The sequence below is a fragment of the Paramormyrops kingsleyae genome, chromosome 16 (assembly GCF_048594095.1).
Source record: "Paramormyrops kingsleyae isolate MSU_618 chromosome 16, PKINGS_0.4, whole genome shotgun sequence".
NCBI classification, from domain to species: Eukaryota; Metazoa; Chordata; class Actinopteri; order Osteoglossiformes; family Mormyridae; genus Paramormyrops; species Paramormyrops kingsleyae.
The window spans coordinates 16,501,982-16,527,177 of NC_132812.1; the positions used below are offsets into that span (position 1 = coordinate 16,501,982).

The window sequence follows — 25,196 nt, forward strand, 5'->3', positions numbered from 1 at the left end:
AGTACACCAGCTCCTCTTTTCTTTTTTCTCTTTTCTTTGCTTCCACCTGCTCTCCCAGATTTATGGTATGAGTTGTATACATAAATCGCATCAATTCCAGCTGTGTGCACCTCGTCTTACATTGCCCATAACATTCCATAGCGTCAGTTAATCAAATAGTGAATCTAAAACTGAATCTGTTTCCCATTGTCCATAATCAGAAAATTATTTTTGTATATTGGATATTGATTGTTTGAAGCTTTTTTTTTTATGGCGCGGGCCAAGGATTTTTTAGTTATGTGTATAACATCATTTGCCTGATTTTCAATAATGTATTGTGCTGCAGTACATGCTTTAGATTTTTTGGCTGTTTTGTGGCGGCATGACGAATCAGTGGGTGACAGACGGATAACGCCTCCAGCATTGAGGTGTGTGGGATTTTCCTTGGATTCATGTGGGTTTCCTCTGAATAGATCCATTTCAGCTAATTGGTGCCCCTAATTTGCCTGTAGTGAGAGTACGTCTGTGCACATGCATGCCCTTTGGAACACTGGCACCCCTTCCCAGTCGCTTCCTCCTTCCTTATTCATCCTGGGATAGGCTGTATGGGATAAGCGCTCGGACAATGGATGGATTTTAGCAGAGCTGTCTAGAATAACCTATTTTTCTCCCCCTTTGTTTATTTTTAACAACCTTTTTACTAGCTACTGGCCTATATGCTTTGTTCCTAATCTTATGGGCGATGCCAGCCCAAGATTGCAGAGGTTAACGCTCTATGGACCTGGCGATGGCTGTTTACCCCGGTCGAGTACACTGTAGTGCGGTGTCGACCATTTTAAAGGAATGGGGTGCTGTTTCAGCTTCAGTCATGTGATGGAATCCCCTCTAGCCACTGGGAGCAGACCCGAAAAGAGCTACACAACACTGGAAATGATTGTTTTTAATCCCCATAGCTTGAGTGAGTGTGTCTGGCTAATAGGAGACATAACACCAACGAGACACAGAGAAGAACCAGGCTGCAGTTTTCAAGAAATATATTTATTATTCACAGATGCAGTCATAAATTGAGAAATGAGTGAAACAAAAAATTGTGCTGTGGTCTCTAAAATTTTTCTGCGTCTGTAAGATGCCTGGGTGCTGGTCGTGGTGCTGCCTGTGCTTGTGAATGTTTCTCTTCAGTTTTTCAGTCTGTTCCTTTTGGTTATCTGGCCTCGACGTTTCCCGTAGACTGGTGCCTTCCCGTCCTGGTCTCCAAGCCATATATGCTAAATATGGCTTAATTCACTTGTAAACCTCAAGAACAATGGGCCTGTGTTTAGACGGCTGTGAGATGTTGCTGTTGCGAAGTGACGTTCTTCATGCCTCTGCACCTGATGATTTGCTAGTAAGGTTTTGAGTCGCCTGAGGAAATGTGAGAGGATTGTCATTCAACACAAGCCCCGAAAGCTTGAAAAAAGACGAGCGATGATAAGCAGATGACGTGTGGAAAGAAATCCCATTTGGGGAAGGAGGAGATCTACTGGTGTTCAGGAGGTATTCCAGGGAAGAAATTCAGGTCTCCTCTCTACTTCTGCCTTACAGTGTGAGAAACGGGATACAGAAATGCTTTTGTTACGGCTTTCAGAGGTTGTGTCCGTAAGTGACGTGGTCCTCACTTTCCTTGAGAAATATGTTCTTCTTGTTGACTGTTCAGTATATTGTGTGCTTGTGTTTTGCTGAATCTGGCCATTTTGATTGGAAAAATATTTTATTGTGAGTGTGTTTGTTTTTTTTGCATATTTATTCAAGACCAGGGTGGGGGGTGTGTGCAGCTCTGCCCCCTGTTTGTTGTGTAAATCATCTCCTCTTTGCCTTTCCATCTATATCCCGTTCACCTGTCTCCATCTCCACATCTCCCAGGGAACGCAGCCGACACAAGTCACGCAGCAAAGACGGCAGCCGCTCCGAGAAGTCGGTCACCATCAACGCCCCGCCAGCTGAACCACTCCTGGGAGACTCGTCCGTTCGCGGAGAGGAGGTCCAGGTGGGTCTGCTAAACTTACCGAGGGAATAAAGACAGACTTTCTTTGTCTCAGCCCCTACAGCAGCGAATTCTCAGAGGAAGCGATCTCAATTGGCCTGCCTATTGTTTGCCTGGCGATTCTGTTGATGAGGTCACCCTTGGTGTAAATAAAAGTGTCTTCATGCGCAATAAAAGCCCATTAATCCCTCCACAAATCAGAGCGGTTGGGTCTTGTTAACGCTCTGAGTTTTTACAGTTTTACAGTTTTGCCTGCAGACGGTTATTGCTGTAATTACAATGTTACAATTCATGTGGACAGCTGGATGGAAACAGGCAAAGTCATAAACACTGTTAGTGTACATGTTACTCCTGACATCCCCTAGTATTTTTTTGCAAACTTTTAATTTTTTTTTTCAGGATCATGCTCTGTAGTTTTCATTCTCATTCCCATGAGAAATCGGTGACATTTTGTTGTCCAGATGGAATAGATTGTACGTTGTATAGCAAATAAAAAAAACCTAAATCTCCCTGATGGGAGGTCTAGTCACTCAGTGCTTAGTGCTGCTGCCTCTAGCTCCAGGTTCGGGGTTTTGATTCCCCCCCCCCCCCCCCACTCTGTGTGTGTGTGTGATGTTTGTATGGTCTCCCCCCATCGCCCGGGTTTCCTCCGGGGATTGCAGTTTCCCCCCTCCCAAGACATGCCATTAGGCTAATTGGTGCCTCTAAGTTGCCCGTATTCTATAGTTGTGCATGTGTGAGTGCGTGTGTGCCCTGTGATGGACTGTCATCTCATCTAAGGTCCCCCCCCCCGGTCTAGTGCCCTATCTGCCTGGGACAGGCCCCAGGGCCCCTTCCACTCTACCCAGGATAAGAGGATGGATGAGTATTTCCATGACGGAGAATTGGGTTTTTCGTAAAGCCTGTTTAAAATTTCTCCATTCCCAATGCGCACAGTATAATTTAGTGTTTTCGTATTTAGGATGAGAAAGAGTTTAATGCTCCCTCTTAGAGATAAATGAGTGTTCTGTTTCTAAATAAGAGCCAAATTAATTTATAATGCCAAAAACAACAGTGCTTTAGCCGCAAATTAACCCACTTTATCTCTGTTGGTGTCGTTCATTAACTGCTAGCTTAGACACCCTTGTTTGAGGAAGCCTGTTTGCTTGGGCTCTTAAGAGCTATTCTGCTAATTTATTGTGATGTAGATGCTTGAGAGGGCCGCAGAGACTCTGGTCGCTCTGATGAATGGGCCGCCGGTCTTGCTGGGCTTCGCCGAGCTCGGCCTCAGAGAGAGGCTTCGGTCCCGGGGCTCTCTGGGGTTTCCTGTCTGGGCCGTGACCTCGGCTGATAGAGCTTACATTCCCGGTCAAGCCAATGACTGGGTCCCGTCCTGGCAGAGACCCGGAATCCGGCTCACGCTGCACTGTCAGAAAAAAGAGAGCCAATTTGTACCTTTGCTTGCCACTGGGGCCGAACCCTCAAGGGCCCGCCAGTTGTACCCTAGCTGTAGGTAAATGTACCTTTCAGTCTCATTCTTTACATTTATCTGATGGTCTTTTTTATCCTAAGGGTCAGCTTTGGCAGGTATCGTGCTCGGAGAAGTGGTACGATGTAGAGCCACACACAGGGGTAATTTTAATTTTTTTTTAATCTGTCGTTCTTTTTAGAGATTCCAGCGCATGCTGGCTGCTGGTTTGGAGACAGTTAGCCTGACTGACCTAGTTGGCTTTCATTCACAGGGTGAGAGACATAAATGAAGGGAGGGAGGGAGAGAGAGAGAATGAATCCAACTTGTGCTCTTGTGAATTTCTGAATAAGAATATGCAGTTTTGTTACTGAGCGTGATTGCCACAAAACAGCAGTTGCAGTGTTTTTACGTAATAATAACGTAATTGTTATTACTAGATGCAGTGCTTTTGTACAGATTCACCTGGATCTGTCATATGAGCTTGTTCATATGAGCTTTCATTGCGTTCAGGATGATTTCAGATTGAAACACGAATCACACGCACACCCACGGTGTGCATTGGAGCAGAGCTTCACGTGTCTCGTTCAAGCTCGTTTGCGCCTATGGCAACATGCAGGAAGATGATGCCCCCGCCAATATAAACTTGTAGATGTTCCTACTGAGGAGTTTATGGTTTTATTTTTTGCACTCCAGTGAAGGGTTGAGAGTGTCTACGTTTGTGTAATTGCAGAAATGTATCTAAATGCAGTGAATCCAGTGAAGGTAGCTGGATTTTGGCACGAAGCTTGCAGAACTTCTGTGTTACACGGCACTTTGAATGACGATAGTTATCCGGTGGCGGTCATGGATAATGAACATGTGGGAGCTGACAGCAATGCTAGAGGTGGTAATGGTAGTTTGCGAGCGGTGGGTCATTCAGTTGTTATGACGGATCCTTCGTCTTCACGGTTGCTGGTCCAGGCGCCCAGAAGGACCATTGTCTGATGTTCTTAAGCTTCAAGTTTAACCTGAGCAATCTGTGAAACATCTGGAAAATCTGTATGAACAGGGAGCACCTCTTATGTCGTGTTAGATAAAAGCAAATAAATGTGATGTTTGTAGATGGGCCGCCTGAGGCATGAATTGCATGAATGTTACTGCTGTCTGGTTGTAAGCAGGACGTCTCTGTGTGAGATTTCTGTTTGATGCAGAAATGTGGTGCGACATCCTCTCTGACTTTCTCTTTCTCGCTCTGTCACTCGTGTCCCTGTCTTTCCCTTTTTCCTGGGTCACCCTTCCTCTCGTCCCATACATCTCTGTAGATCACCCTCGTCCGAGAGTCATGAATGGATTGTAATTTAACACCAGGGGGGAACTCTTTAGAGGGTCTGTGTTTTCCAGCCCTGGGAGAGACTTGATGTAGCGTGGGCGGGGGGGGGGCACCAGGGTTCAAAGCCTGCAGTCTGGCCTATAGCCAAGTCAAGACCTATAGCTAAACAGATATATGGTGCTTTGGCTAAACAGATATTGGGTGATCTGTTCTAAGCAAATCCCATTTTTGAAAGCGGTCCATTGTAGGATATGGTGGATGGTGTAACAGGCTCATGGAGGATGTGAATTTGAGCCCAAGGGATTTGCCGTCAAATGGAGACTCGTTCAGGTGCAGGGAGTGTGAGAGCACAGGCCTGGAATGGGGCAAAGCGGTTGACACAGTCTCGGGGCGCTTCGGAGAGTAGTTCTGAGCTGCGCACGGCCTCACCCTGGCCGCAGAGAGAGCGGCGGGTGTGGCTTTCCGCACGCTATTCCTGCGGCGTCGTTAGGTCATCTCCCTGCCGCTCCTGTGCATGTCTCTGTTCAGGAAGGCTCTTTCCCTGGTAGCGTGTGTAACTGGTGTGTGTCCACAGCCCCATCCCACCGAACTTGGCGCCCCCTTCACCCATTATCTGTAATTTTATGCACAAAGAAGGTTAGTGGGACTCATTCTGACTCACCCATGACTCACTCATGACTTCCTGCAGCAGTCTTTGAAGTTCATTTTTACCCTCCCCCCTTTGTTCATGAGGGCATGACCCAAATTTGGCACATATTTACCTTGTCATCAGACAAACCGTCCTGTCATGAGGGCCTCCTGTGTTTACATGGAAGACAACTCCCGTAATCACTTCGATCAAGCTAGCGCTTGTGGAATTACGGTTTTTGTACGAATAATATGCAGCCGAGTGACTCGGGGGCAGCATGGAAACACCATTAAGGGTTACGGTTTGTGCTGCACAGATATATTTTCATCTAACATTGCAGATACCAATAACCAACACTGATATTCGGCTAAGCTCTGAGTTCTACAACTCTAAGCAACCACATCATACAATGCCGGCAGAGAAACATTACCACAGTAGTGCCGACTATGGAGACGGTAGCGAGGTTCTTGTGGTGAATGAGCCAATAAAATTCCCCGTTCTTCAAAATGGAAGATGACTGAATGCAATGCTATTATTTCCCAATGCAATAACTTCCATTATTTTCACACTTGCGTCTTTAGCTCTTGTGCTGCTAACATTGAATATTGATTAATATCGAATTATGAGCTAACAATATCGACCAAGATCAACACATCAGACCAATGTCAATGTCTTGATTTTTAACGAATGTCGGCCAGTACTGATATATTGTACATCTTTAATGATACTGTGAAGAGCTGCAAAGGTCCCCTTGCCTCACACATGAATCGTCAGTCTGATGTCCCCTCATTCGCCTGCCCTGCTTCCTGTCCCCTTTTCCACGCAAATGCGGCAGTCCCTGGCGCTGACACACGCAGCATCTGCTCTCAACCTAAATGGAGGGGGGAGTCCGTCTGCTCCGTTTCACACCCAGCAAACGGGACATATTGCTGACTGACCCTGGTCCCTCGAGCACTCTATGGGTCCTTTGATTGCAGCATCTTGTCCAATCGCATTGAGGGCCACTGGCACGCAAACTAGCAGAGCAGCACGTGCTACCAGGCAAATGCAATGAGCGTATCGGCTGAATGGCTTGTTCAAAGATCAGAAAAGCCAGAGTGTCTGACAATGAACCGACATACAAATACGGTTTATTCTCTTTCATAAAATGCTGGCAATGACCATTTATAGTTTAGAATCGTATAGAATCATAGTTATGTGTAATATCTCAGTCATGCCTCAGACCTCACAGGTTGCACCAGGTGAGTAACACAGACGGACACATGCTGGATTACTAATAAGAACTGGTAAGTCACTAGTGTCCTCAACAGTGAATACCCGTGCAAAACTATCATTGAACTCATTTACTATATCAATGTCGTTTTCAATTATAAGACCCTTACTATCCTGCAGATTAGTAATTTCAGCTTTTAGAGTTCTTTTAGAGTTCTTTTAGAAACCTCTGGAATGAAAGTTCTATTTGTGCATGCATGCAGCGCCACAGAGGGCGATGACCTGGACTAGTGAGGCGGGTGATAGGAATTCTATTTAAATCACGTCCGGCCTGCTCTAACTGTACCCCAGGGGATGTGGAAATCCTGTCCGTGAGGTGACCCCCCTCCCGTTTAGAGGAACGCACAGGTTCATCCCCGCCTCCGCTGGCCGTTTTTTCGTGCGTTTGGTCTTTACGGTGATCAGGTTTCACAGGATTTTCTGCCAGTTTCATAAAAAAAAGAATGGCCACACCCCAAGATCATGTTTCGGCTGTGGGATTTTCTTGCTGTCGTGTGTGTGTGTGTATGTACACTTGTTCCTGTAGGTCTTTGTTTGATGAGGGGTGGTTCTCCTGTGCCGTTCCAGGAAGTTCTTTTCCCTGCCACCTTAAATGATTGTGCTTTGTCTCTAATACTCTTCAATCAGTCATCGGTTTGTACATCATTCATGGCCCGCATTATATTTGTCATCCAAGTGAAACGGTTACTTTACTTTAGTACGAGTTGTTGCTCTTTTAATTCTTCTAGGCAAATGCATCGCGCGGTCAGTACTTTGCAAGTTTTACTAAGGTTAATCAGAGGCAGCTCTAGATTATTTTTTTTTTTAAAGCCAATGTAAAGCACCTAAATTAGGACCCTATAACTGCTAGATAATCTCTTTATCGCTGTCCGTTTGTTTTACATGTTTACCAGGTTATTATTTATTACTAACCCTTATGTGTAGCCAAGCTTTCACCATGAATACAGACCTGTCTAGTAGCGTGGTATGTAAACTCGGTCATCCAGCCTTTTGTTCGTGTTGTCCTGATCGCACTGTGAAAGATTAACCACCATTCAGGGCTCTGAGCCAGATGACGTCAGCTAACGGTGTGACCCCTCATTCGACTCCGTCATTCCAGGGGGAACAAGGCCAAAACGAGTTGGATTTGTTTGTTTTTCCCACTCAAATCAGGAGCTCGTATCAGGGCGTCAGCTGTAAGATGGGGTCACGGGGTTTGACATAATAAATAACTCATTGAGGGGTGGGGGGGGGGTGGACTTAGTTAAAATCATTTGCCATTAAGTCGTGGTATTAGGATTCTGACTGGTGTTATAAAACCACAATACGTGCACACAGTAGTTATTGGCTCAATGAAAGAAATCCTGCATCTTTCTTGATATAATTTGTTCACATTAAAAACCCGCTACTTTCATGCTTAGTATCCTTGGTCCCTGTTTGATACAGAGTGATATGGGTTATATACTGTAGCCGCGAAACACTTCACCATCTGCATAGTGCTATTTATCAAACCAGCCACATCTATGCAAAACATTCTTGTGTAAGACTTTGGCAGCGCGGCACTGAATCAGTCACAGGATACTGTGTCTGACCAGCTCACTGACAGCTGCCTTTGGTTCTCTTGGTTCCTGTTCTGGATCTGGGCCCAAACCTTCACTGATTGTGTGACAGTTTATCAAGATTGCAGTGGCGGGGGTGTGGAGGGGTTGGGAATTAAGGGCTAGGACCTCGCGGTATGTTCCGGTAGGGCCAGAAATGCAGTATACCTAGTTAAGGCCTTGTCCTCTACCTAGATAGCTGTGAGACTGAGGTTCCAGTGGTGGTGAAGACGCAGGTCTGCCATGTTTCTGCTGGATGTTTATTAGCACAGTTCGGAAGCTCCTCCCATCCAGTCTAACTCAGCCTGAAAGTCATCTAAAGATGAAAGCGTGGGGGGTGTAATTGGGCTTATCTCAAGTTTCATCTGGGACTAGTGATTCTGATTTTGTATATTCAAACAAAATGCTTCGCTGGGTGAAAGAACAGGCCAGTGTAAACCGATTAGTGCCGAAGGGATGAAGCACAGAAAGCGGAGCTTTAGCTGATTTGCTCCTTGAAAAGTATCTCCCTGCGACGTTCAGGCTGAGGCCTGTGAACCGGAGGTCGCTGTCCTTGCGAAGGCGTGAGTGGTGTGATGCGGACGGTGGAGACCCCAGCTCTGCTGTGGACTTTCACTTCCTTTCATTTAGACGCCATGAATAAGAGGAAGGGGATAAGGGTGGGGGCCTCGGGGGCTGTGAGAGCAGGAATCTGGCGTGCACATCTACACATGATTTTTTTTTTCCGTGTCGTTGCCACCGTCCCGTACAGTCTGTTCTCCGGCTTCTTCTGGCAGCTTCCACGTTCTTCCCCTCACCGCCGACTGTTTTCCGGGAGGCGACGATGATCTCTGTGTCCAGCTCAAATGAGAGAAATGGCTGTAATACAAAATATGCCAGAGTGAAGTGCAATGTGCACAGCGGCACTAATGTCACCGTAACAATAGGAAGCAGTTTACTGTCTGGCTTATTGCCGTAGAGTGTGGAAAGGCAATAGTTAAGTCACGGTGCCTTTTCATTTAGCTCACAGCAGCTCTTTAGAAACGGGGAAATTGTCCCTCTGAAATAGCGCCCTGCTCCTTCCTCTAAAATCCACCTGGTTCCCGTTTCACAGAAGCCCCCAGTGATGTGGCCTAACCCTTCCTAAGGGCTGTGGGATTCAATAGAATTATAAAGAACATACAATGAATAGAGGAAAAGGAGAATATAGCTTAAAGCAGGGCATGATGAAGTTGAGGGGTTAATTATACAATAATGCCAATACTGATTTACTAATGTTTAATAACACAGTGTCTAATATAATGCAGACACTAAAAACGGCAACTGGTAGACAAGAAAACAGGTCAAGATGACCTCGTCCTAAATAGATTGAGGGGTTAATCATTTAAGAATGCAACTAATAATTCTTCCCGACAGTAAAAGAACAGGAACCGAGCAGGGCAGGAGGGCCTTGTTCCCGACAGTAAGAGAACAGGAACCGATCATGTAGCTGATACTTATTTTTACTCTTTTCTGGGGACAGGCACACACACTAACTAGAGCAAAAGTCAAAATCTGTGGTAGTCACGTAGGTGGAAAAGTACAGAGAAGGGGGGCCACACCCCAAAAGGCCTATAAAGACCTAGAGCCGACACCTATGGTTCGAGCATCTTCCTGTACATGCTGAATGTATGTCAGATCGTTGCTCCCTGATTAATCAGAATAAACTGGTGACCTGCAACCACTCCTCGACTGTGCAGTGAATCTCTTCTCATCAACGGACTCCGGCGGAGATCTGACTCCAACAGGGCCATTGTGCTCACCGACGTAGCGCTGCACGGCCTGGCCGTCTTTAGTATCGAGTGCTGTTTCGGCTTCTAAGTGGCCATTGTCACCCTTGTTCTGGAAAAGTGAAAGAGGCCCAGACCACGGCTTGAGAGGCAGCCGCTTCTCGGTACGCTGCGGTCGCGTGGCTGCAGAGCATCATGGGAGCTCGTCCGACTGCGTCTTTTGGTGGAACCTGGCGATTTGGGGATATGGCGCTTGCTAATGACCCTGTCACTTCATTCAGACACCCTGGGGTGCTTTTTGTGTCACAAAACAGGGAAGGAGAAGGGTGTGTGCTTGCTTGCTTTTAATTTCCTTTTTACAAAGCTGAACCACCTGTGAAAGTCCGTCTCATATTTCATAAGCAGTCGACGGTGGGGGGTGGGGGGGGGGGGGGCATTGCAGTCCTGGCGCGTCGCCAGATATCCCTTCTTCTCTCCTTCTTTTCCGCCCACTCAGAGTTGCTCTGCAGGTCAGGTGACTCCCCTGCCTTGGGTGTATAGGCTGGTAGCCATCACGGTGCGTATGACTGAAACAGAGCAGTGTCCTCAGACAATGGGGAGTGATCGTACTTAGCAATCAGGGTCGTTTGTTATTAAACAGCAGACAGCAAGGATGTAAAATGGCTGGAGAATGCCAGAAGACAGGCCGGGTGGGCCTTACATATTCTCCCCCCTTTCTGAGGGTATGATTGACTGTGGAAATTGATTTGGATGTAGCGGCTGGAAAGAGGTTGGACCGTCCCAATAGAGTGGAACCCAAAGACTGCATCCGTGGTATCTGAGTGGCCCCTATCCGAGCAGAAAAGTGGTTTGTTCCTAGTTCTGGATTTATAGCTGTTGTCAAGGCCACACAAAGACATTGCTGGGCCCCTGAATTTTTTTACTGAATGCATCCCCACCCCCCCAAACCAAAGCTACCATTATCCATGCTCACAGTCATGAGCCCCCCCTAGTGCTGGGACCCTGAAAGTCTTCCTCTTTCTCCTCTCATCTGGGCTGTCACTCCTCTTTCTCCTTCGCTGTGCAGCCTGTATATTTTTCTTCCTGCTGTCACACGCCATGTGCTGGACCTTGGTCTATCCAGGGAAAATGACAGGTTACTCCGGGGCATGAGGAGGTGGCCCATTCTGGCGTTTGCTTCCCCAGCCCCCATTGCCCTATCCCCGTCCAGGTGTGAAGCACGTGGAGCAGGCCACGGCACGTCAGACCCCTAGCCCGGGGGGTACGTGAGCGGGCTTCCCTGGAGCAGTACCTCCCTGTTGTTAAAAGACCTCCGTTTCATTCCGATGGCTTGCGTAGAACCTTAAGGTGGAGCTGCTCTCAGAGCATGCTGGGAAGTAGGCATACCGTCACGCCCTCTGAACCACACATGCCCATTATCAACTGCGGGAGAGCAGTCGACGGCCAGGGAAAGGCCAGAGAGGTCCTTCAGCCTTGAATTGAAAGCACGTGGAAGGAACTTTGCGTGTGTGTGTGTGTTTTTCTTTTCCAATGGTGAATGGCAGGTTCTCTGTTTTGACGTAATTAGCTTTTACCTTATCTCCACCTCTGTAGTCAAAAATCCAACAATCACACACTTCCCCTTTACCCCATGGAGCGACAGAGGTCATCGCCCACGTAAAGGCAAAGGCAGACTTCGCTGTAGGTTGTTATGACTGCATTGTTACGAACTTGCTTTATTATTGTTAGGGCCTTTGCTTTCAAAAGCGTCCTTTTTGAAAATCTTTGCCTCACATCGCACACAATCGTCGGTAGGTTAACTAGCAAAACTGGCAGGCCCTTTATCCTCTCTGTGCCCCCCCCCCCCACGCCCCCACGTCCAGCCTGTCCAGGGCCAGGCTTGCTCCCATGAGTGCAGCACGGAGGTAAGCTATCCTCTTCCTCCAGACGGTTCTTTTGTGTTTTGTTATAGCTCATAAAAGATTGTATTTAAGCCTTTCAGTGGGCCGTTAGCAGAGTGTGGGAAAACTCAGTAAAGGGTGTCGAAGGGCCTCAGCTGAGACTCTCTGTCCACAAGGCAGACTGTTGGCCTGCATAACGGCAAGATGCCAGAAACCGTCAACAGTCACATAAGTGGAGGATGTCTGGGACAATTACTTATCACTTCATTGTGTGTCTGTGTGTTTTTTTTAAGTCACAAAATTGATCTTGTGAAAAGTATTGTTTTAGTAAAGTAAGAAGGAACAAGCTGTCTTGCATTTCAATTATTATTCATGTGTATTATTTTAGTGCCGGGTTATAGATTGATCATTTCAACCAGAGTGGACATCTTGTTGATTCTCCCATAATCCTTTGCTTGGTTTACACTGTAGCTAAGTGTTGGCGTTAAGGCTCTGCATGCTTCGCTGGCTTCTGCTTTTGTTCTCTCTCCCTTCCTTGAGCCCTGAGCAGCACTGCCAGGCATGACACAGCACTTTATTTCTCCTGCAGGTAATCGGGAGCTTTTAATTTACCATGCCGGCGGCCATTTCTGGCACGTTCTCTCACTGCATTCGAAAGGACTTTGCCCATGTCATCTTAGATCTTATTAAGCGTCTGGCCCAATACTGGGCCAGCAGAGTATAAAAATCACTTTAAAGGCGTTAAATCACCATACCGCAAAATGTGTCGAAGTTCTTCACTTATTACATGCAGACGTATGCAGAGTTGTTGTTGTTGTCATTATTATTATTATTATTATTATTATTATTATTATTATTATTATTCTTTACATTCACATATGTTCCTGCTAACAGGTATATTGTTCTAATTCGTTATTCCACCCTACGGCATGTTGGTTGTTTTGTTGAACCCTTACTGCGTTCGACTGTCGTCTAAAAGATGAATGCTGCGCTTGTTCTGTTTCTGTCTTGTTTTGTAGATGTGGTCACGGTGCTTCTTTTTTTTTTAATTAAGCCACTTACAGTACAGGGAAGGGTCACAAATTGTGTGCGCTCCCTGGGATTTGAACCCATGACCTTTGCCTCGTTAACGTAAAGCTGTACATGTTTAGCTACTTTTGAGATTTGTACTCCGACGCGGAAGTGATTGAAGCCTGTTAGTCTAAGCACTGCTTCTGAGCTCTGTGTTTAAGGTCAGATTTGCCCCCTTTTTTAATCGCAGGATGACAACTGGGGCGAGACGACCACGGCGGTGACGGGCACGTCGGAGCACAGCCTCTCGCAGGATGACATCGTACGCATCACCAAGGACATGGAGGACAGCGTGGGCCTGGACTGCCGGCGCTACGCGGCGCTGACGGTGAGCGCGGTGCTGGGCCTGCTGGTGCTGCTCACCCCCATCGCCTTCCTGGTGCTGCCACACGTGCTGTGGAGGCCGCAGGACTGCGACACGGCGTGCCAGGGCCTGCTCATCTCGCTGGCCTTCAAGCTGCTCATCCTGCTGCTGGCCGTGTGGGCGCTGTTCCTGCGGCCGCAGCGCGCTCGCCTGCCCCGCGTCTTCGTCTTCCGCGCCCTGCTCATGCTGCTCATGCTGCTCGTCGTCGTCTCCTACTGGCTCTTCTACGCCGTGCGCATCATCCAGTCGCAGGTGAGCGTCACCCCGTCCGAGCGGGCCTCACATAATATGTATCGAGTGGGAGGTATATATTAGCGGTATATGGCTCAGTGGGTTAGGGTGCTGTTCCTTCAAGGAGATGGTTGTTGGTTCAAATCCCAGGGTCAGCAGAGTGATGTCACTGTTAGACCCCTGAGTAAGGCCCTTAACCTGCAGATGCTCCCTAACCCTAACCCTAACCCTTAACCTGCTCTCTTTCAAACATGTATGTCACTTTGGATAAAAGCATCTGGTAAATCATTAAAATGTGATGTAAACGTGCCTGATCCTGGGTTACATCCTGCCTCATGCCCATAGCTCCCGGGAAGGGCTCCAGGCCCCCGCATCCCTGAATAGGACTAGTGGGTATGGAAACTGAATGATAATGTACATATACCAACATGTCGCATCCTTTCACAGATATTTTTTTTGTTTCTGATTCTTTAACTTATATTACATTAATTATTTAGTTGACACTTCTGTCCAAAGAGGCATACAACAGCGGATCAGGTTCAGACGGTCCCTGGAGCGATTGGCCACTGAGAGCCTCGCTTAAGCGGCCAACGCTGAAATCACTCTGCCGACCATGGAATCGCATAAAACACGCTTGGTGGTTTGGTGGCTTGTTATAAAGGTTTATAATCTGTGGGATCGACAGTCCCTCCAAAATCCGGAAAACACCGGTTTTATAAAACCTCTTCTGATTTACAATCCCCCCCCCCCTAGTATATCTATTGCCTAATAAATAATGTGCAGGAGAAAAACTGAAGTGACGGATACCATCGGTTTGTCAACAATGCAATACAATGTAAATATCCCACTGTCACAGTGATGAAGGTGTAAAGCCCAAACGGTTGTGTTACACCCACGGTGGATCCAGCATATAATCAGGGCTGTAGGAAGCAGGGGGACGGGCAGGTACATGTACCCCCCAATATTTAATTTGGCTTCATTCGTCCACCCTATGAATGGACCTTTGTCTTTAAATTATTGTCTCCCCCCAGCTTCAAACTCTGTCCCCTGCCCTTGCACATAATAAAAGATATAAAGTGTAATGAAAGAACAGGAGCCGTCTAAGCTGAGATGATGCTTTATTTGGCATCTGCACAAGTATGAGTGCAGATACACTGGAATGCTTCTCTCTGCCCACCCCATCTTGCTCCCCGTGAGACACACATGCAAGTGAGAGTAGCTTTGGGGGGGGGGGGGGGTCACAGCACAGGGTTAGCCGGCGGGGGTGAGGTCGTGCTTTAAGGATCGCAGGCTGGAACTAGCGACTGAGCCGCTCACCACCCCCCGATCTTTATTATTTCTAATAAACGTCGTGCCCAGATGTAAGGGCGTGTTTCTGGTCTTTTATTAGCTTGATTAGGAAGCCGCAGAACTTCAAACCAGAGCTTGTAAAAGAGTTTGGTTCAGCTAAGGCATGCTGCCGGGGGGTGTGATGGCCCAGCTGCAGGCCCCCCCCCCCCCCCCCAGCGCGCAGGGTGTCCGCAGTGTGCCGTGTGTGTCGAGCACGCTAACGCCGCGCCTCTCCCACGCCCCCCCACAGGATAAGAACTACCACGGCATCGTGCAGTATGCAGTGTCACTGGTCGACGCACTGCTCTTTATCCAGTACCTGGCCATCGTGCTGCTGGAGCTGCGCCACCTGCAGGCCACCTTCTCCGTCAGGGTGACGCGCTCCACGGACGGCGAGACACGTCACTACAGCCTGGGCCAGCTCAGGTCAGCCACCCGCGGGGGGGGGGTTTGGGGGGGGGGCTGTGCAAAAGTCTCAGGCAGTTAAAGAACGTGTGTGAAGCGGTTCATCTGGGTACTGAGTGGATATTTGCTTTGGGTGGAAAAAAAATATATTAGAACATATGGAAATTAACAGTAACATAATAAAAACAACAATAATTTCTTTGCTTCTCCAAAAAGTTACTCATATCTAGCTGACTGGCTAGATGAATACCGCTTCAGTTCCTAAACAACTTCTCCAGACCACCTCAGCCATCCTGTGTATTCATTACATTTCATTCATTCATTCATTAAAAAAAGTCAATGAGATATTGATTAGCTGTACGAGCTGTGCTAGTGGAGTCGAAAAATGCATGGGCGTATTGGACGGTCGCCACAAACCCTGAAGTGATTTTAGGAGACGGGTTTGAAATTGGTAAGTTAAGTTAAATGCTTGACAGACGTAATACCAACCATTTTTATGTAAACATGAAGATCATTTAAAAATCATCATGTTTGACTGCCTACAGCTCTTGCACTGTACTTTACAGGTGTTAAGGACATAACATTAGAGAGCCTTGGGGGGGGGGGGCATAGAGAAATGGTCTAGCTTGTGTTGGTAACCTACCCATAGTTAAATCTGTTCAGTACAACAGCAAGCTTAAAAAATGCACAAAGTAAACATCAGTTTTGGAATAAAATTATATAAATGTGGAGTCTCAGCTAGATCCTGCTGCTGCTCTCGTACTGCAGCCTTGTGCATAAAAAGTCCAGCATTTTCCTGGCCTTGTTTATTTTTATTAAATAATACAATAAACGGTCCATAAACTAATGGAAAACTATGTGAAGTGATGGAATATGGAAGCTACCCAGCCCAGGGAGGGTGGGATCATCATTCATTCCACATCAATGACTGGTTCAGTATACTTTCCCTTATTTAGTCATTGATTCTCATTGGCTTAATTGATAGTGATTGACAGCTGGTCCCACCCATCATTCTTTTGATATCCTTTTTCCCCCAAGAAATGCATATATTTACATGCACACACATCACTTGAAGCGGTTGACGGGGAAGGTTGTCGTGCGGAGGAACGTCACTGTGCTGCCAAAGGCCTGCTGTCCCTCGCTAGGGGACACGTCATGTGGGGGGTACGATCCACCCAGTTCTGGGGACAGTACTGCACTATGCTGGCCCAGGTAAATAGGAAGCACATGGTGCCGCGAGGGTGCTGCCGGTAATTAGGTTAGACAGCAATGTGTGTGTCCCAGCCTGGGCTCTGCCCGTCTGCCCGCGGGGGGCACTCCGAGGCACAGGATCTGCATTATATCACTCTGACTGTGTCTGCAAAGGACACATCCTCCCTAAACAGCCAGCTAAAAATGGTCATTCTTATCTTAGCATGGGAGGGGAAAAAACCTTATCACTAGTGCTGTGGGGGGGGGGGGGGTGTTTTGGTTTTATCTTGTGAGAGATGTAGGATTCCTCAGTTTTAATGACCTCCTGGAACCGATTAGGTTATGAACAGTGTTGGGCAGTTCAGGTCAAGAATCTACAAATCCAGACCAAGATTTTGTTTTTACCAACCAGTTGAGCATAAAGAGTCACAGTGGCAGAGTAACTCACCTGCTTGGTAGAAACAAAATCTTGGTCTGGATTTGTAGTTATGAATTGTAGTTTTGCATTGGGCTTGTTGGGAACAGTGTTGTTATTCTCCTCCATTGTCTTCTGGCTTTCTTTATTCAATTTCTTTCTTTCCTCCCCCCCCCCCCCCCCCCCCCCCCCCCCCGTTCTGTATCTCCCTCTACTTCTGTTTTATGTACATGCAGGCATGCTGGGGGGGAGGCTGTAAAGGGCTTTGGGACAACTCTGTTGTGAAAGGCGCTATATAAAAATATATTGAATTTAAAAGATAAATTGAATTGAATTATTATAAACTAAAACTGAAATAAAAATTGATGCTACATAAAAGAAAATTCATGAACTGAAATAAAAATTAAAACTACGTTTGCAAAAGAAATATGTTGGACTTTAATTAGCAAGAAGCAGCCCCACGCCGCCGGCATCTTTTTACCTTGTTTTTATACAATATCGTCTCTTTATAAAGATGCTGTGGTTGTTGAGCTGCCCCATTCTTGCTCATCGCTTCCATGATTTACCAAACAGTCACATGTGGCCTGGTCCACTAACTGAATTTAATAAGCAAAAGGATACGGAGAATTTATACAGATGACTAGCAATATGCATCTCATTAATATATTAGCCATACTACTAATTTGCTTATCAAATTGTGGGCGAAAGTAATGTCCGTATGGTGCTGAAAAGCCAGTGTCCATGATCTAAAGCTCTGCAATAACATACAAGTTTTAACTTGGAAAATTAATTTAAACAGTCTGTCTGATTTTCTGGAAGAAAATGAATTGTTTAGATTAATCGACCAATCACTAAAAAAAGTCAGTAGATTAATCCATAGAAAAATACATGTTAATGGCAGCCTTGTGTGTGTGTGGTGGATGGAATTTTTGCATACTTTGGTAAAATCTGCATTTCAATTTTTTTTTTACATTCTTTGGTACAGAAAAGTTGATTAGTCATTAGATTGGCGACTCAGCAGGGTGATGTTAGTAGTTTCAATCTGTTTTCTGCTACTGTGAGATTTTCTGCAATAATTAGGGGGGAGGGGGGGGGCACTGGAAGTGAATATCTGAGCCTTAGCAGTGATAAGGGGGTGACGGTTATTGCCGACTGCGGGGCCTGGGGCTCTGGTTCCGCCTTCTCAATGGAGTGCATTGTGACCCCCCCTCTGCCCCCCCAGCAGGCTCACTGTAACCACATGCCTCTCCATTTAATTTGTCTTCCCTCAACGTGATGCTAGTTCATCGGTGTAAAAGGAATCATGAATCATAACAGTAATATGGTGTATTTTATAAATATGTATACATATATATTTTAAACCAAATTGTTCATGTATACAAACCTCAGTGGAGGGTCTTTAGTGAATCTCTGCGTAAAAGTGCAGTCTTGGAAATCCACCAAGGACATGATTCACAGCGATAATTGGTACTCAGTTCGATGTGAAAAACTCAAAAAAAAATTTAAAATGGTGGAACTCACTCAGTATCACTTGACTCCATTGAGGGGTGTGATGGACTGAGGAGATTTAGAGGTCAGATACCTTCTCACGCCCCTGTATGGAACGAGCACAGTCGTGGCACGGCAGAGTCTCTGCGGGTCTTCAGGACCAGATTAAAAGCTGCAGAAATCTCAAATATATTTGCAGTACAAGTGCTAAATAATGTGGTAAAAATGTTAAACTGGTGTAATGCTCTCTAAAGAGTGTGAGACAACAGGAGGCAATGCTGTCCCAGGAGAGAGGGTCATGTGACCAGGTTGTTTGTGTAGATTCACCTGCCCCAGGGTCATGACTGAAGGTATAACCTGTTTTTTCATACCTCTGGGGCCCCGTGTACCCAGCCTGACCCTGACCCTTACACGCTTCCTGTCTCCCGCTTAAATCCCGGTTGTTCCCTGATTTTATCTTTTTCTTTCTACATAAAACAGTGTTTCTGACTGTGAGTTTCCTCCATCTGCTTTGTTAGCCTCAATTAAAACATTCTTCTGCAGTCCGGTTCACCTTCTTCACCATAGTGATTGTTACAGACCACATTTACACAAATGCATAATGCCCTCTATGCATAGCTGTACAGTATCCTGGAATTCTGAGAGCCACTTCCAAGCCAAGTCTGAAATTATGATCAAAATATGGTTAAATGAGTGAATGGTCACCTCCTCATTAAGCGTCTCTGGAATGGTACTTATGGCCGTGCTTAACCCCTGTCCATCGTCTCCTCCAGCATCCAGCGTGCAGCACTAGCCGTCCTGGAGAACTATTACAGGGACTTTGCTGTCCACAACCCAGCTCTGCTGATGGCTGCCAAGTCTCGTGCCGCCAAGCATCTAGCCGGTCTGAAGGTCTACAACGTGGACGGTGAGTAGAGCAGCGGAGCTCCAGGTGCTCAACCTGGTCTCATGCGGGTATAACGAAATTTTCAAAATCTCATGATTTTTATCGAATTTTACACCCTTCAAAATGGTTCCTTTTTCCTTTGATGACAGCATTGCAGACTCTTGGCATTCTTTCAACCAGCTTCCAGATGTAGCCACCTGGAATGCTTTTCCAATAGTCCTGGCGATGTTTCCACAAGTTCCGGGCACATGTTGGCTACCTTGCTCTTACTCTACGATCCAACTTATCCCAAACCAGCTTTATAGGGTATAGGTCTGGGGATTGTTGTCTTTCCTTGTTCACAAGATAATACTTACTGCATAACCTTAAGATTTGTTATCTTGTTGAAAAACAAATGATTTTCAGTTAGTGTGTCCAGACTTACACTCTTGCTCTATATAAAAATCAGAACCAAAAATCCAGAACTAAGACTGCTGTAATGCTGTTTATTGTATTGGGTTTGATAAGGTAGACTATGAAAATTATTAACTATTTCATATTATTATTATGAATATAGAAACACGGTGACCATGAGTACTAAGATGGGTGAACCTGAATCGTGTAGGTCCACCTTAAAGAGGTGGACAGTCTACATAGGGACAATGTGCATCATCTCTGTGGGACGGTCCACTGCATTTCCATCCTTGCCCTACCATGGTAGAACCAGGTCCATGAGGAACCCGAATGGAAACGTCTGCCGCTGCCTCTGTCCAACAATCCCTTCTCTGAGGTGTGAATGTTTTGGGGGGGGGGGACAGCAGACCCTCTGTTTCTCAGTACAGTCAGTATCATTCCGTCTCCAGCTATGGCCCAGCCTTGAGCCCTCTTTGGGGAGAGGACGGCCTTGCCGAGACCCCATTCTGACTGTTTAAGCCAGGGGTCTCCAACTCCGGTCCTGGAGAGCTACTATCCAGTAGGTTTTCTGTCCCACTTGGCTTCTGATGAGCCACAGCTGTTCCTGTTATTTACCTGAGAACAGGTGTGGCTCATCAGAAGCCAGGTAGGATAGAAAACCTACCGGATAGTAGCTCTCCAGGACCGGAGTTGGAGACCCCTGGTTTAAGCTGTGCTGTCCCAGTACCCGGTTCATCACCAGTCCGTCTATCACTGCAGAGCAAGGCATGGCCTTGGAATACCTCTCCTAAGACCTTGAGCACCTTGGAATGTCTGACGTTAATCCAGGTCTTCCCGCAGAACTTGATATCTCAGGGTTTTAAATGGATTTGCCACACTTTAGGTGCCTAAATAACAACCCTGTGTCTTTTATGCATGAGACCGTTTCATGCCCCCCACCCCCCTTTTATAAAATAGCCGCAGATCCAAATAATTTGCGTTAAAGTACCCATATGAACTCCACATTAAAATTCCCGGCTCATTATCGGCCTTCTATTCAGAGTTACGGATTCCTTGCCAAGCCCTGATGAGTGGCCTCAGATTCTCGTGCCCCGAGGTATGAATAATTCACCAACCCTGACCTGAATAGGCATCTACAATGTAATACAGCCAGACCTTCACTCTTAACCCAGATTAAAGTCAGTTTTGGGCAAAAACGGCATGTCTTGAATATTAATGTAAGACCCCTGAAACTCTTAATAGTTAGAAGAAGGACTTTAGACAAAGAAATTGGGGAATGGGGGTTATTTATGTATTCAGGGTACTTGCTATAGAAATCCAAAACACATTTCTGCGTTGTGCCAGAACTAGAGCCCACTGATTGGCATGCAGACTGATACCCAGGTGTAACTCTTTGTTTCCACATTTTGTAAAAACAGCTTCTTTTAAAAATTAACTGTGTCCAGGAAATGTTTATTTGTAGGTGATATTTTGGTGCAGTTTAACAGAAGATGCATGAGATTCCTTTTCCAGATGTCTGAACGCTCAAAGTGCAAAGAGCGAAGGTCACATTAGCACGCACAGATACCTCCACACAAACCCACTCTCCAGCAGGAAAAGGAGCAGGCCCATCCTATGGGGGGCCAGCCCTCCTGTCTGTTTGCCGCTCGCTGTTATCTTATCGTGCAGGGTGGGGGCTGGGGGGGGCACACAGTAAGGCCGGCTGCACCCTCTTTCCAGCTTTGTAAGTTCGGATTGGCCAAATGTGGTTAATGTGTTGGCTAAAATAACCGCTGACAAAAGGAGATGGGCTTGTGAGGGGAGGGGGGGGGGTTATAAGCGAGGATGATTTGTAGCCCTGGACTGAAACATTCACTTTTGTAAGATATGAGTATCCCCAGATGTTTTATATGTGTAGAGCTTAGATGTTTGGTCAGCTAGAATGACGTCTCTGGAAGGAAGAGGATTGCAACATAGGGAGTCATATGGCGTGATGATGTCACTGCTTTGTAGACCTCCTGTGTCAGAAATGTTGGGAGGACCTTGTCATCAGGTCGTCATGGTAATGGGGGACCCAGCAGACGGGGCAGCGCTGGGCCTGACGCTGCCGACGGCCTCTGTGACAGCTGCAGGTGATTCACCATCTCCCTCCCTGACCACTCCAGGCCCGGCGAACAACACCACCCCCAGCCAATCCCGGGCCATGATCGCAGCCGCTGCCCGCCGCCGGGACACCAGCCACAACGAGCTGTACTACGAAGAAATGGATCAGGAACGGCGCGTGAGGAAGAGGAAAGCCAGGTGAGATGACGATGGCCTGTTCTGCAGCACTAAGATGGGTCCCACTGATCAGGGGCAGTTCTGGGGGGGGGAGGCAGCCCCCCATAAATATATACGCTATGACCACGAAGCAATATTTTAGCTACCCAAAAAAATTTAATAAAAACCACAATTACTGGAATATTTGGATATGAAGGCAAACAGCAAATCTGGGAAGGAATAGTGTGGGGAGAGATGAATTGGATTTGATGACCCAGTAGAGGAGAGATTGGGTGAGCAGGGGGTGTACAAACGAGGGTGGCAACAGCAGACAGCCGTGTGACTTGGGCCTCGTCGGAATAGGCTGGTGGTGGCAGTAGAGGAGGCCTTCACGCACATCAAGCGCATGCAGGAGGAGGAGCAGAAGAAGACCCCTGGAGAGGTGATGGACCCACGAGAGGCAGCTCAGGCCATCTTCCCCTCCATGGCGCGCGCCCTGCAGAAGTACCTCCGCACCACTAGGCAGCAGCACTGCCACACCATGGAGAGTATTCAGCAGCATCTGGCTTTCTGCATCACCAACAACATGACACCCAAGGTTGGTCTAGAATACCTCACCATTGTGAAGTACTTTTGATGTGACTACAGAGCTTGTTAGCTTGACTTATCCACTGTATGGCATGTTGCGACTAACGATCTTTTTGCAAGACAAGGAGAAACCAGCGATTGAGATGTAACTAAAACTAATGATTAATCCCTTAGCAACATAGAATAGAATAGAATATCCCTATTGTAATTGTATATGTACGACAAAACTTTGTGTGGACTCAACATATCATAAGAATAAATTTAAACACACACACAATATTAGAGAGCTGTACAGTAGAGATTCCTTCCCCGTTTGTGGCCACTGTTCAGTGGTTCTCTGGAGCGTGACTTGGTTTATGATTGTGCCTCATTGGCTCATCGCCCATCCCACTCTGCCTCTCCCCACGTCTGTGAGCTCAGGCCTTCCTGGAGAGCTACCTGAGCCCCGGTCCCACGCTGCAGTACGCCCGCGAGCACTGGCTGGCCCGGCACTGGACTCTCGTCAGCGAGGATTCTGTCACCAGCGGCCTGAAGGACGGATCCGTCTTTCTGCTCAAGTGTATAGACTTCAGCCTGGTGGTGACCACCAGGAGGATCCCCTTCATTAAGCTGTCCGAGGAGTTTATCGATCCCAAGTCGCACAAATTTGTCCTTCGACTGCAGTCAGAAACATCTGTTTAGAAATACATATATAAATATATTTTTAATTACTTTCTAAATTTAATTTTTTTAACCAGTTTTCTTTTTTTCCACATTTGTACATTTTTTCAGTTCAGTTTGCTGTTGTCCTTTGGTTTTATTCAACTTTATATTATTCATATATATCTGTATATGAATAAATATATGCTTTTAAATATATATATATATATTTTTTTTGTGTGTAGTTCTGGAGGAAGTGGCAAATTTGTAAGCTCTAAACACACAAAACTGAACAAGATGAAGAACCGGACTGTGTATGCCGGAGTGAGTTTTCACGTGAACCCTCACTACCTGCTACCCCCACCAATAAAGACAATTAGGGAATGGCGAAGAGCCAGAAGACAACAGGGTCTGTTGCTATGACTACGGACATTTTGTGGACTACTGACGACTGCAAACTGATAGTGGAAGTGGGGGAGCAGAGGATGAAATTTTCAATTACTTTTATTTCATTCCATAAACAAGAGGTTTGTGAGCACTCAGTATACCAGCGGTTATTTAATTATTATTATTACTGTTTTTTTTATACCTGCATTTTTTAAAATGACACTACCTGCAGCTGGAGTTTGGTTACGTCTTGAACAAAAACGTCTGGATGCTCACTGCTTCAGTGCGTTCTTACATGTTGTTATAGCAACGGCCCTTTCGAGTGCACCGAAATTATCTTGACCAACTACAATTGTTCAGGTGCATTTTCAAAGATTTTTTTTTTTTATTGAGGAACTGTATATCTGTATGTATGTATGTTTGAATGTGTGCGTGTCTGTAATATATAACTTTTTGTGCACATGAGGAATGTAAGCTGCTCGCGTAATTCACACACATTTTTTTATATAAAAAGAAAAAAAAAACGACTCCGATGGACACCCTTCACTCTTCTCTCATAGCTTTTTTATTTTAAATGAGAGCCCCTGAGAATCTACCAGCCTCATTGCAGAAAACACTCTTACTGCATTATCGCGACTCTTGCAGCAATCTGCTGCCACATTATCCCATGTTTAAAATGTCCAATCTGGTGTTCTTCATGCCCTGAGTCATGGCTTGTCCTTCCGATTAATTTTTTTCTACACACGAAACAAAGCCCGTGTCTGTCTGACCAGAAATTGATTCTCCGCAGTATTTGGTGTTTTTGGGGAATAAATTTGATTATTGCTCAGTTGTATTTTCTCGTTACTCCTGCTAGACCTGCATGTCTCTCTTGTTTTCCCGCACTCACCGTCTACATACAAATTTAATTTCAAGTTCCTGCTGCGTGTTTTCATTGTTTTGTGCAGAAAGGCCAAAGACCACTGTTACCTTAGCAGGTTTACGTTGCGTTTAATAGAGCCAGGTGACCCGAACTGCCTTTTTTCTTCTGCCAGGTACAGTCAGGCACCTCTACACATGTCCTCCTTCCCAGCAATGTGGACCCTATGCAAAAATGTGTGTAGCTTCGTTACATAGGAAGGAGTGGAGTTCCGTGTGAGAAACAAAAGCAGCGCATTTCATCCTACATCTAAGTAGCAACACGTATGTTTGAAAGTTCTGCAATCTCTAGTCAAAGTTACACAATTGCTATAAGAAGCCTGGAAAATGTTGTCAGTGTTGCATCAACTGTAGGGAGAACGTGCAGAGCAAGTAGCAAAGCTCACCTATCTGTATGGTGTATCTTGGATATCCCTGAAACATTAACACGTTAAAAAAAATCCACGAAAAGCTGAATTCTGTTTTGAAATCAGATCCTGATTTTCAGTTTGGGCTCATGAGTATTGCGCTATATTTATAGATATTAAACACATTTTTTTGTTTTAGTTTCTGAGTCGATCTTTAATTTTCCTGTGGTGGGGAGGAAAAGAACTGAACAGAGCAGCCTGTGTGGGCACTGGGAGGTGGGAGGAGCGACGTTTTCGGTGTCTCCTGTTGTCAGAAGTTTTATGGCAAAATTGCTATTGTTTTCTGGGGCAAAAAAAAAAATTGTGAGTCAGAAAAGTATCACAGCACTACGAGGCTGATAAAGTCCTGCAGTACCGTACTTGATTACTCTGGGAGAGGATGG

At 46.1% G+C, this 25,196-nt stretch overlaps 1 protein-coding gene across 1 annotated transcript in view; it reads left to right on the top strand.

Moving 5' to 3' along the window:
• The window catches only part of vangl1 (VANGL planar cell polarity protein 1), a 47,404-nt gene extending 23,081 nt beyond the window's left edge, over positions 1-24,323 (top strand). The window contains exons 3-9 of the mRNA XM_023828914.2: positions 1,879-2,002; positions 13,125-13,550; positions 15,109-15,284; positions 19,131-19,264; positions 21,781-21,916; positions 22,238-22,472; positions 22,883-24,323. Of these exons, the coding sequence (XP_023684682.2) occupies positions 1,879-2,002; positions 13,125-13,550; positions 15,109-15,284; positions 19,131-19,264; positions 21,781-21,916; positions 22,238-22,472; positions 22,883-23,143 (1,492 nt within the window). The 3' untranslated portion in view covers positions 23,144-24,323. The remainder of the gene's footprint in view (positions 1-1,878; positions 2,003-13,124; positions 13,551-15,108; positions 15,285-19,130; positions 19,265-21,780; positions 21,917-22,237; positions 22,473-22,882) is intronic.
• Positions 24,324-25,196: the final 873 nt, after the last annotated feature.